The sequence below is a fragment of the Rana temporaria genome, chromosome 1, assembly GCF_905171775.1.
Source record: "Rana temporaria chromosome 1, aRanTem1.1, whole genome shotgun sequence".
In the NCBI taxonomy this organism is placed as follows: domain Eukaryota; kingdom Metazoa; phylum Chordata; class Amphibia; order Anura; family Ranidae; genus Rana; species Rana temporaria.
The window spans coordinates 58,955,899-58,967,928 of NC_053489.1; the positions used below are offsets into that span (position 1 = coordinate 58,955,899).

General features: G+C 45.3%; 1 protein-coding gene across 4 annotated transcripts in view; it reads right to left on the reverse strand.

Moving 5' to 3' along the window:
* Nucleotides 1-12,030, reverse strand: part of RANBP3L (RAN binding protein 3 like) — an 84,430-nt gene that overhangs the window by 41,053 nt on the left and 31,347 nt on the right. For all 4 annotated transcript variants that reach the window (XR_005747102.1, XM_040338422.1, XM_040338413.1 and 1 more), the window contains exon 2: nt 1,973-2,031. Coding sequence is in view for 3 of the 4 variants with exons in the window: in XM_040338422.1 (XP_040194356.1) it covers nt 1,973-2,031 (59 nt within the window). In the remaining variant the exon portion in view is untranslated. The remainder of the gene's footprint in view (nt 1-1,972; nt 2,032-12,030) is intronic.

Here is a 12,030-nt window from a genome sequence, read left to right on the forward strand (position 1 = left end):
TCTTCAATTGTTTACTATTGGTTTTCTTTAAAAAGCATAGTTGAAAAGCCTGTCCTCTGCCAGCATGCTTCAGAGTGGGACCCTTGCTCTCAGTGGCTGGGAAGCAGTGATCTCTCTGCAGAGGTCTGACCCCTGCTTGAGTTACAGCCAGAGCTTTTCCATCATGAGCTTTGCTATAGGTCTAAAATCAGTAGGGAGACGTGTCAAACCTCTGCAGAGAGACCATTGAGTTACTGGACAGGCTTTCCAACTCAAGTAGTAGCTGCTTTACAAAAACAAAAAACTTAAAAAATAAAATAAAATAAAATGATATAAAAAACAGTTTGTTTGAATGCAACTGAAAATAATTAAAAATGACTGAAATGGAGAGTTGGGCTCAAAGTATGATTTTAAAAGGGAGCTCCAGTCGTTAAAAGTCAGCACCGAGAGGAAGTGGGAGCGGGAGCGGTCATAATTAGGTACCCGCTGCCCCTTCCCCCCCAGAAAAATGACATGGGTTGTTGGGCGGGGGGGGGGGGGTTGTAGAATGCTTAAAGGGGTTGTAAAGGAAAAAAAAAAAAAAATTCATAATAAGCATCCTTTACCTGCAGACATTCCTCTATTCACTTCCTCATTGTTCGTTTTTGCTCAGAAGTTGCTCTATTTCTTCTCTGTTCTGTTCACTTCCTGCTTGTCTGATTTTACTGACCACCGTGAAGGGAGGCTTTACTGCGGTGGTCAGTAACGTGCTCGCCCCCTCCTGGGCACTACATCTGTGTGGCAGGACGCTCTCTACGTGTTAGAGACTTCCAGGAGGTGTGAATTACTGGGCGTGCCGCAATTCATACTGGGAAATGTAGTTCTTACATGAACGAGCGATGCCATCCAGGAAGTGAATGAGAGAACAGAAACTAGAACGCCGGAGGTGATATAGATGAAGGAATTTAATAGGTATTTACTTGTTTTTTTAACAGAATCATTACACTATTCTGTCTGTCTACCTTGCAGACATTAATTTTAGGCAAAAAAAAAAAAAATTCCTTTAAAGCTCAACTTTACTTTTTGGGTGGAAGGCCTCATGCACACAGGAGGTCAAAAAACACTTTTATAGGCATTTGACTTTTTTTTTTTGGCCTCTAAATGCCCTTCTATGTCAGCCTGGGTGTCCATACATACCTAGGCATTTACAGGCATTTAGGGGCAGATAAAGAAACCCGAAAGTGCTTTCAGGAGAAGAGCGTTTGGGCGGGAAAAAAAAATAGGTGTGTTAATGCATGTTAATGGGCAGGATAAATATGGCCAATAGAATGCAATAACGCGCCTTAAAGCGCATGCAAAACAAGGTTTTTAGGTGCATCTTACCAGCTACTTTTTCCTCCCATGGAGCAAAGGGAGGGAAAGTAAATAAAAATGTCCTGTGTGCATGAGGCCAAAAGGAAATAGTCTGACGATTGTGAATGGTTATAATGTAGCTTCACCTTTTATGGATTATTTACTTGTATTCTCTCCCTGTCAAAGTAGGTTACATCATATAATAAATGTGCGGTCATAATTATGTAAAAGAAAAGAAAACGACATTCTTTGTTAGCAGATATTTACCCTCCTATATCAGTTCTGAGTTCAAGCAGGAAACAGCCATCATGGGATACTTACTGCCATACGTTGGACTGACATTTCTTATAAAACATGGGGGGGGGAATACATGTGAATAACAGCACACACACCTCTCCCAGAGAGAAAGGGTCGCACTATTACAACAAATTTATATTTGTTCCTTCTGGGCGGGTCATATGTAAAATCTCGGGGATATCCTTGCCAATTACATCCCTAAGCTCCGGAATCTATTTTTCTGTCCCGGAAAGTTACTTTTTAAGGCTCCCTTTTGGTTGGTCATACATGCAGCAACTTTTCTACATCTTCAACCACTTGTGATTGTGCTGAAATTGAAATAGTTGATTCTGCAAATGTAAAAAAAACAAAAAAAAAACTGTACCTTAAATGAGCGTTCCTTCTTGTCCTGTGCAAATGCTGGTTGGGCAAGCAATGAATTATCTGAAAGACAAATCATGTGATGTGTTACTGCCAATCAATGAACATTGTGCACGTATCAGCATTGCACACCCTGAAAGAGTGAACAAAGCATCTAATGAATATTTACAGCACAGAAAAGTCAAATAATGCAGCAATGGATTTTTATGTCTACACATTCCGCTTCGTAATTAAAATCTTGTGGGAGGATTACTAAATTATGCATCATTTTTGTATGGTGCCATACACAATATGATTTACGTACAGTAGAACTTTTATAGCCCTCTCTGTGATCCATGATAATCCACCAGGGGGCGTAGGACACAGATGATTCATCACCTCCCCCCCTAATCCACCAGGGGGCGTAGGACACATATGATTTATCACCTCCCCCCCTAATCCACCAGGGGGCGTAGGACACAGATGATTTATCACCTCCCCCCTAATCCACCAGGGGGCGTAGGACACAGATGATTCATCACCTCCCCCCCTAATCCACCAGGGGGCGTAGGACACATATGATTTATCACCTCCCCCCCTAATCCACCAGGGGGCGTAGGACACAGATGATTTATCACCTCCCCCCCTAATCCACCAGGGGGCGTAGGACACAGATGATTCATCACCTCCCCCCCTAATCCACCAGGGGGCGTAGGACACAGATAATTTATCACCCCACCCCATCTCCATAAGATATGGACATCCTGGAGTAGGCGACACCAATCGCTCAGATGAAATTTCAAGCCCTGTCAATATGCACCACACTTTAAAGTGGAGGTCCACACAAAAAAGGAACTTCCGCTGTCCGGCTTCCTCCCCCCCCCCCTTCCGGGGTCACATTTAGCACCTTTCAGGGGGAGCAGGTATTTGCACCCACTTCCGGGCAAAGATAGCCGCATTATCTGCAGTTATGTATGCCATGTCCAGCCCCTGCTGTCTTCTGGGAGACACACAGGTCCCAGAAGACAGCGGGGACCATTCAGATCGGGCCGCGCGACTCGCGCATGCACAGTAGGGAACCAGGAAGTGAATCCGGCTTCACTTCCCAATTTCCTTACCGAAGATGGTGGCGGCAGCACCCGAGCTTGGCTTCGGGTGCCAACATCGTGGGCGCACTGGACATGCAAGTGTCCTTTTAAAAGTCAGCAGCTGCTGTATTTGTAGCTGCGGACTTTAAAAAAATAAAATAAAATCAGCAGACCTCCGGTTTGAAGCTGAAATTTAGAAATGGCAGTTTTTACACAGGCCCAGCTTGGACCAATATAAATATGTACTGTATGTGCCATACACTTGGGATCCCCATGGAGGCTGGAAAGCACTGTAATGCCCTGTACACACGATCATTTTTCGTCTTGTAAATAGCATTTTTCAGGCTCTAACTCAACTTCTTGATTAAAACGACGTTGCCCACACACGATCGTTAAAAAAAAAATGCTCTAGCAAAGCGCGGTGACGTACAACACGTACGATGGCACTATAAAGGGGAAGTTCCATGCGGATGGCGCCACCCTTTGGGCTGCTTTAGCTGATTTCCTGTTAGTAAAAGACGATTCACGATTTTCTGTCTGTTACAGCGTGATGAATGTGCTTACTCCATTCTGAACGTCTCTCTCTCTCTCTCCTAATTTCGATTAATTATAACGCACATACAGATCCAACTACTTTTAGCTGATCTCCTTGCAGGCTGATTCCCAGTGCAGCTACCAACAACTGGGAAAATGGATAGCAGGATACAAAAAACACACAAAGGCAGCGCTCGATGGGAATAGCATTCAAACTTTTATAGTCTTCAAGTAGGTAACAAAATAAATATTGCACTGGAGATAAAATCGATGTAGCTACATAAACTGTAAAAATGGTGCGAGTAATACCAAACGGTACCAAAAGCAGTCATAAAAACTTGTAGCTAAGTATGATACTGGTATAAAAATGTGTACAACGATACCACTGCTGAATCAAGATGAGGAGAGGTTAACATCAGTCCGTTAGCATGTAGATGTCCCGTGAAGGGAACTATCACAACTCCCAGTTGGTGGTTGTAGAATCCCAAGTTTATAGAGGGAAGTGATAGAGGGAAGTGTAACAGCCCTTGCGTGTGGCAGATAGTAAGGTCCCGCCGGCATGCAGATATGAAGGCACAGCAAAGGAGCCCTTCAGATGGACACGGCAAGCCCCGCCGGTGTCTGTGACGTTACTGGATCTCCGACGGAACTCCCTGAAGGCCCAGAAGCCGGCGGAGAGGTGAGTACCAATCAAAAGAATTTTAATCAATCAAAAAGATTTTGCTCGATCAAAAAAATTAAAGATTAATCGATTAATTAAAAGTTAATTTGCACAGCCCTAATATATATATATATATATATATTTATTTTTTCTTTGATAGATAGGAGATATCCATCTACTACAGCATTATGGTGTGACCAGGGCACATAGAATACAATTGTTTTCTGTATGTCCTTCCATAGAGCCTAGACACAAGAACAAACACAGCTCAATGGACATGATGTAAACAATCAACTGGTGGTAGCAACATCATGTTGTGGGGATGCTTTTCTTCAGCAGGGACAGGGAAGCTGGTAAGAGTTGATGGGAAGATGGATGGAGCCAAATACAGGGCAATCTTAGAAGAAAACCTGTTAGAGTCTGTAAAAGACTTGAGACTGGGATGGAGGTTCACCTTCCAGCAGGACAACGACCCTAAACATACAGCCAGAGCTACAATGGAATGGTTTAGAAAGCATATTCATGTGTTAGAATGGCCCAGTCAAAGTCCAGACCTAAATCCAAATGAGAATCTGTGGCAAGACTTCAAAATTGCTGTTAGCATAGACGCTCTCCATCCAATCTGACAGAGCTTGAGCAATTTTGTAAAGAAGAATGGGCAACAATGTCACTCTCTAGATCAGGGGTGGCAAACACAAGGCCCGCGGGCCGAATCTGGCCTGCCAGACCTTGCCATGTGGCCTGCGCAACGGGCCGTCCGTTGCCACTAGTGGTGCAACGGATCGTGACCGATCCGTAATCTGCGGAGCGCACCGCTGCCTCGGTCTTAGGAAAGGCCGCGGCTTCGGCCTTGCTCCGGAGCGGTCGGCCATCTTGGTACACTCGGCTCCTATGATGGACGTCCCAGAGATCCAATCCCGGGACCGCGGGACGTGTGACGTCCATCATAGGCACCACAGACTCCAGAAGGCGGCAATTACAAGCCTCCACTGTAAAGAAAGATCCCGGTGCGATAGGGAGAAGAATATGACAACACACCGGGTCGGGCAGGCGGCTCTCCTCTCCTCCCCTCCTTTCTGGCTGGCTGCCGTGACACATGATGGGTGCATGTCAGGTAGGTCCATGTTACATGCATGTCAGGTAGGTGAAGTCATTGTGTATGTCAGGTAGGTCCATGTTACATGTATGTCAGGTAGGTGAAGTTATTGTGTATGTCAGGTAGGTCCATGTATGTCAGGTAGGTCTTTCTTTGTCAGGTAGGTCTATCTTTGTCAGGTAGGTCTATGTATGTCAGGTAGGTTAATGCATGTCAGGTAGGTGAAGTCATTGTGTATGTCAGGTAGGTCCATGTATGTCAGGTAGCCCATCCCATCCTTTCCCACCCCACCATACCCCATCCCATCTCATTCCATCCTACCCCACCCCCATCCCATCCCACTCCACCCCCACCCCATGCCATCCTATACCACCCCATCCTGTCTCCATCCCATTCTACGGCACCCACCCCCCCCCATCCCATCCACCCCTATCCTGACCCCATCCCATCCCATCCCATCTCATCCCACCCCATCTCAGGGTGGATGGGAGGATGGAAGGAGAGGGGAGGGAGCAGAGGTCAGATATTGCACACGGTCCATAGCATACTCCTGTATCCTGCATTTCGTACGCAACAAACTCCTGAACCCTGCGCTCCATAAAACCAGTAATAAACAAATGCAGTGATAATTATTTATGATAATAGTGGACACGTAGTCTTACAGATACAACCGGCCCTTGAGGGCAACCATACTGCTAATGCGGCCCCCGATGAATTTGAGATTGCCACCCCTGCTCTAGATGTACAAAGCTGGTAGAGACATCCCCAAAAAGTCTTGCAGTGAAAGGAGGTTCTACAAAGTATTGACTCAGGGGGGCTGAATACAAATGTACCCCACACTTCTCACATATTTATTTGCAAAAAATAAATAAATTGAAAACCATTTATCATTTTCCTTCCACTTCACAATTATGTGCCACTTTGTGTTGGTCTATCTGCAATTAGCGGACCTCCAGCTGTTGCAGAACTACAAGTCCCATGAGGCATAGCAAGACTCTGACAGCAACAAGCATGACACCCAGAGGCAGAGGCATGATGGGACTTGTAGTTTTGCAACAGCTGGAGGTCCGCTAATTGCAGAAGAGGGGTCTATCACATAAAATCCCAATAAAATACATTTAAAATTTTTGGTTGTAACATGACAAAATGTGGAAAATTTCAAGGGGTACGAATACTTTTTCAAGGCACTGTGCATGCCAATACACCCCTCACATTTTTGTAAATATTTTCTTGTATCTTTTCATGTGACAACACTGAAGAAATGACACTTTGCTACAATGTAAAGTAGTGAGTGTACAGCTTGTATAACAGTGTACATTTGCTGTCCCCTCAAAATAACTCAACACAGCCATTAATGTCTAAACCGCTGCCAACAAAAGTGAGTACACCCCTAAGGGAAAATTATCAAATTGGGCAAAATTAGCGATTCTTTCTGTGACCCGTTAGTGTTTCCCTTGTAACACTAAAGTTTTACAGGGAAAATGGCTAATTCGGCCCAATTTGGACATTTTCACTTAGGGGTGTACTCACTTTTGAGAGATACTGTGTGTGTGTCTCTCTATGTATGTATATAAATAAAATGATTATATACATTATTACCTAGATTCAGAGACGCTGCCGCAACTTTAAGGCGGCGTAGCGTATCGTATTTAGGCTACGCCGCCTTAAGTCAGAGAGGCAAGTACTGTATTTACAAAGTACTTGCCTCCTAACTTACGGCGGCGTAGCGTAAATGCAGCCGGCGTAAGCGCGCCCAATTCAAATGAGGATGGGGGCGTGTTTTATGTTAATTACTCGTGACCCGACGTGATTGACGTTTTTTACGAACAGCGCATGCGCCGTCCATGTACATATCCCAGTGTGCATTGCTCCAAAGTACGCTGCAAGGACGTATTGGTTTCGACGTGAACGTAAATTACGTCCAGCCCCAACGATGTAAAATTTTCAAATTTCGACGCGGGAACGACGGCCATACTTAACATTGACTACGCCTCCTAGGGGCATCTTTATCTTTATGCTGCGTATCTCTTACAGAAACGGCGTATCTTTACTGCGACGGGCGCACGTACGTTCGTGAATCGGCGTATCTAGTCAATTACATATTCTACGCCAAACTCAACGGAAGCACCACCTAGCGGCCAGCCTAAAAATGACACTTTAAGATACGACGGCGTAGGAGAATTACGCCGCTCGTATCTTAGCCTAATTTAAGCATATCTGGTTTCCAGAATACGCGTAAAGCGGATCTCCACTCTAAAGTGAAGTCGCGCTGATCGGCACCCTCCCCCCCTCCGGTGTCACATTTGACACCTTTCAGGGGGGAGGGGGGTGCAGATACCTGTCTACAGACAGGTATCTGCACCCACTTCCGGCCCTACGATATGGGCAAAAGACGGGTTTTTTCCTTGCTTCCCGTCCGTCCCCCGTTGTATGCTGGGAACACTCAGCTCCCAGCACACAGCGGGAGCCAATCGGCGGGCGCAGCGCGACTCGCGCATGCGCCGTAGGGAACCGGGCAGTGAAGCCGGAGCGCTTCACTTCCTGGTTCCCTCACTGAGGATGGCGGGGGGAGCAGCGATCGCTCGTCATCTGCTGCGGACGGCGCTGGACTCCAGGACAGGTAAGTGTCCTTATATTAAAAGTCAGCAGCTGCAGTATTTGTAGCTGCTGGCTTTTAATATTTTTTTTTAGTGGCACATCCGCTTTAAATTAACGCCGGCGTAGATTCAGAGTTACGATTGAGGAGCGACCAGGAGGTTCTACTGCATAAGGTTTTTTGATTTTCAAACAAGGAGGGTAAAAAAGAGTGAACTAAATAAAAATTGTAAAATCTGTCATGTGCTGAGAAATCTAAAATGCAAAAAAATAAAAAATAAACTAAAATTGCAGTTCTATAAATTTCCTATATAAACAGAATGGCTCCATGAGAAAACGACGTCCTAAAAATAACCGATCGCAGTTATCGCCGCTCATCCAGCCTAGTGACCCGACCCGCGTTGGCGATGACACATACAGGAGAGCTGTATTAGGCTGAGGCTCAGCGCCTGGCAAAGGTCAATGAACTGAGCGTCATGCTAATCACACAGCAAGTGTGGACAGTGCCGCCTACCCGCCCCACTCTCCTGGGCCTGCTGGACACCAGCCTGCAGCTGCACGGGGAGGGCGGGGGCGACCGACTCACACTGGATCAGACTGGGATGGGCTGGTTTGCTGCTCTTGGCAGATGCAAAACTGAAACAACAGGATCAGAGAGAGAGAGAGGAGAGAGAGAGATCTGTAAGCGGCTGATGAAATGAATAAGTCCCAGCAAAGCTGCCAGATGAGCCGTTATACAATAATTGTTCACCAACGTGCTCAGGGTCACATTTACAGCAACACTTTCATCAAGGCCGCTGACCGCAATAATGACGCAGGAAAACCGGAGGCAACATTCTGCTAAACACGCAACGCAGCAAGAATTACATGGATGCAAATTTCAGTAATGCCGCGTACACACGATCATTTTTCAGCATGTCGAAAAAACGACGTTTTCCCAACTTCATCATGAAAACGACGTTGCCCACACACCATCGCTTTTAAAAAATGATCTAGCAAAGCGCGGTGACGTACAACACGTACGACGGCACTATAAAGGGGAAGTTCCATTCGCCTTTGGGCTGCTTTAGCTGATTCCTTGTTAGTAAAAGACGATTTGCGCTTTTTTGTCTGTTACAGCAGGGTTTGACAAATTTGCTTGGAATCTAGGAGCCAGCTAAAAAAGTTAGGAGCCAGAAAGCGCACCCCGTCCCGACGAGCTTGCGCGCAGAAGCGAACACATACGTGAGAAGCGCCCGCATATGTAACGGTGTTCAAACCACACATGTGAGGTATCGCCGCAATTGGTAGAGCAATAATTCTAGCCCTAGTCCTCCTCTGTAACTCAAAACATGCAACCTGTAGATTTTTTTAAACGTCGCCTATGAAGATTTTAAAGGGTAAAAGTTTGTCGGCATTCCACGAGCGGACGCAATTTTTAAGCGTGACATGTTGGGGATGAATTTACTCGGCGTAACATTATCTTTCATAATATTAAAAAAATGGGGATAACTTTACTGTTGTCTTATTTTTTAATTAAAAAAAGTAATTTTTTCCCAAAAAAGTGCGCTTGTAAGACCGCTGCGCAAATACGGCGTGACAGAAAGTATTGCAACGATCGCCATTTTATTCTCTAGGGTGTCAGGATAAAAATATATATAATGTTTGGGGGTTCTAATTAGAGGGAAGGAGATGGCAGTGAAAATAGTTAAAAATTATATTAGAATTGCTGTTTAACTTGTAATGCTTAACTTGTAATACCATCAGAACCTGAAAAATGATGTGAAGCCCACACACGATCATTTTAACCACTTAAGACCCTGGACCAAAATGCAGGTAAAGGACCCGGACAGTTTTTGCGATTCAGCACTGCGTCGCTTTAACTGACAATTGCGCGGTCGTGCGACGTGGCTCCCAAACAAAATTCATGTCCTTTTATAACACAAATAGAGCTTTCTCTTTCTTGGTGGTGTTTGATCACCTCTGCGTTTTTTTTATTTTTTGCGCTATAAACAAAAATAGAGCGACAATTTTGAAAAAAAATGCAATATTTTTTCCTTTTTGCTATAATAAATATCCCCCAAAAATATATAAAAAAAACGTTTTTTCCTCAGGTTTAGGGCGATACGTATTCTTCTACCTATTTTTGGTAAAAAAAAATTATCGCAATAAGCGTTTATCGATTGGTTTGCGCAAAATTTATAGTGTTTACAAAATAGGGGATAGTTTTATTGCATTTTTATTAATATATATATTTTTACTACTTATGGCGGCGATCAGCGATTTTTTTCGTGACCGTGACATTATGGCGGACACAGTGGACAATTTTGACACAAAAAATGATATAAAAATGCATTGTTTACTGTGAAAATGACAATTGCAGTTTGGGAGTTAACTAGGGGGCGCTAAAGGGGTTAAGTGTGACCTCATATGTGTTTCTAACTGTAGGGGGGTGGGGCTGGACGTGTGACGTCATTGATCGTGCTTCCCTATATCAGGGAACACACAATCAATGATAGTGCCACAGTGAAGAACGGGGAAGCTGTGTTTCTTCAGCTCCGGGGACCGATCGCGGGAACTCCAGCGGCGATCAGGTCTGCGGGTCACGGAGCTTGGGACCGGGTTTGCGGGCGCGGCTGGGCACTTAAAGAGGACGTACAGGTACGTGCTTGTGCCCAGCCGTGCCATTCTACCGACGTAAATGTGCAGGAGGCGGTCCTTAAGAGGTTAAATGACGTTTTTGAAAAACAACGTTTTTTTCATGCTGAAAAATGGTTGTGTGTCCGCGGCATAAGATCCAAGGCTGGCCATACACTATACAAGCTGATTGAACAATCTGTGTAATAGGAGGACAAACCTAAATCATCCATTCAATTTCGACCACAACATACAGGGATATACCGACTTCTAATCACACACATGACCAGACATCCCCAGTTTTGTCCCCAGATTGTATTTGAACAGGGGCTGGGGCAGTCTGCAGTGCAGAATAAAAAAAAAAATCTGAATTACGCACCCCCCACCTTGCCGCTCCTACTAGCTTAGGGAGGTGTATTTTTTTCCATTATTTGTGCCCTTTCTGATGATCATGTGCTGGTCGGAGCGGAGGAAATATTACTTCCATTTCGGGTGCCCATTCAGCTCCGCTCGCATGTTCTTCTGCCTTGGCTTAAGTCCCAGCCAGCTGCCTGCCTGCTTATCTCCTTGCCTTCCCTGGCGGAGTGATCTTCCTCCGCTCCCCACCCAGCAGTAGCCGGGGGGCGGAGAGTTAGGCCCCTTTCAGACGTGCGGACCGTATGTCTGCATTTTCATCCATCCGTTGTGGATGAAAACGGGACATACATTGGTCCCTATGTGATTACGAGTGTCAGCGGATGACTATCCGCTGACACCCGTAATCGTCCACCTCCGCAAAGATCCATGTTCTATTTTTTTTCACCGATGTAAAACAAACCGATGGGACCCACACACGATCGGTTTGTCCGATGAATCAGTCTGTTTTCATCAAACAAACCGATCGTGTGTACACGGCTTTACTCTCCCTTATGCTATACAAAATGAAAAAAAAAGAAAAAAGTTTTGCCTACACAGTGGAACCTCGGATTGCGAGTAACGCGGTTAAGGGTTACAAGCAATATTTTTTTTCAAATCCTGACTCGGTTTGCAAGTGTTGTCTCACAAAACGAACAGGATTCAAGCCTCTGCGTTGTGCAGTACCGCATTTGGTCAGAGGTGCGGGGGGGTGCCGGTGCCGACCGGAGCCATTTGGAAATACTCAGAGACACTCAGAAATACTCCGTTCTCAAGCCTTTCCGAGGGCAGCCGAACGAACGATCTACAAATATTTCAGAGTCTCTCCAGCGCCCCCCCACCTCTGGCTACCTACGGTATTACGTGCCATAGAAGTCAACGTGGAATATATTATGTTCGTTTCCATTGACTTCTATGAGGAAACTCGCTTTGATATGCGAGTGCTTTGGATTACAAGCATTCTCCTGGAACGGTTTATGCTCGTAATCCAAGGTTCCACTGTAGTCCTACTTTAAAGTGAGTTTGCTATGGGGGCACCCGAACTGAGCTGCAGCTTCGTGTGTCCATTCAGACACAGAGCTGCTGTTCGGCTCTGCCCC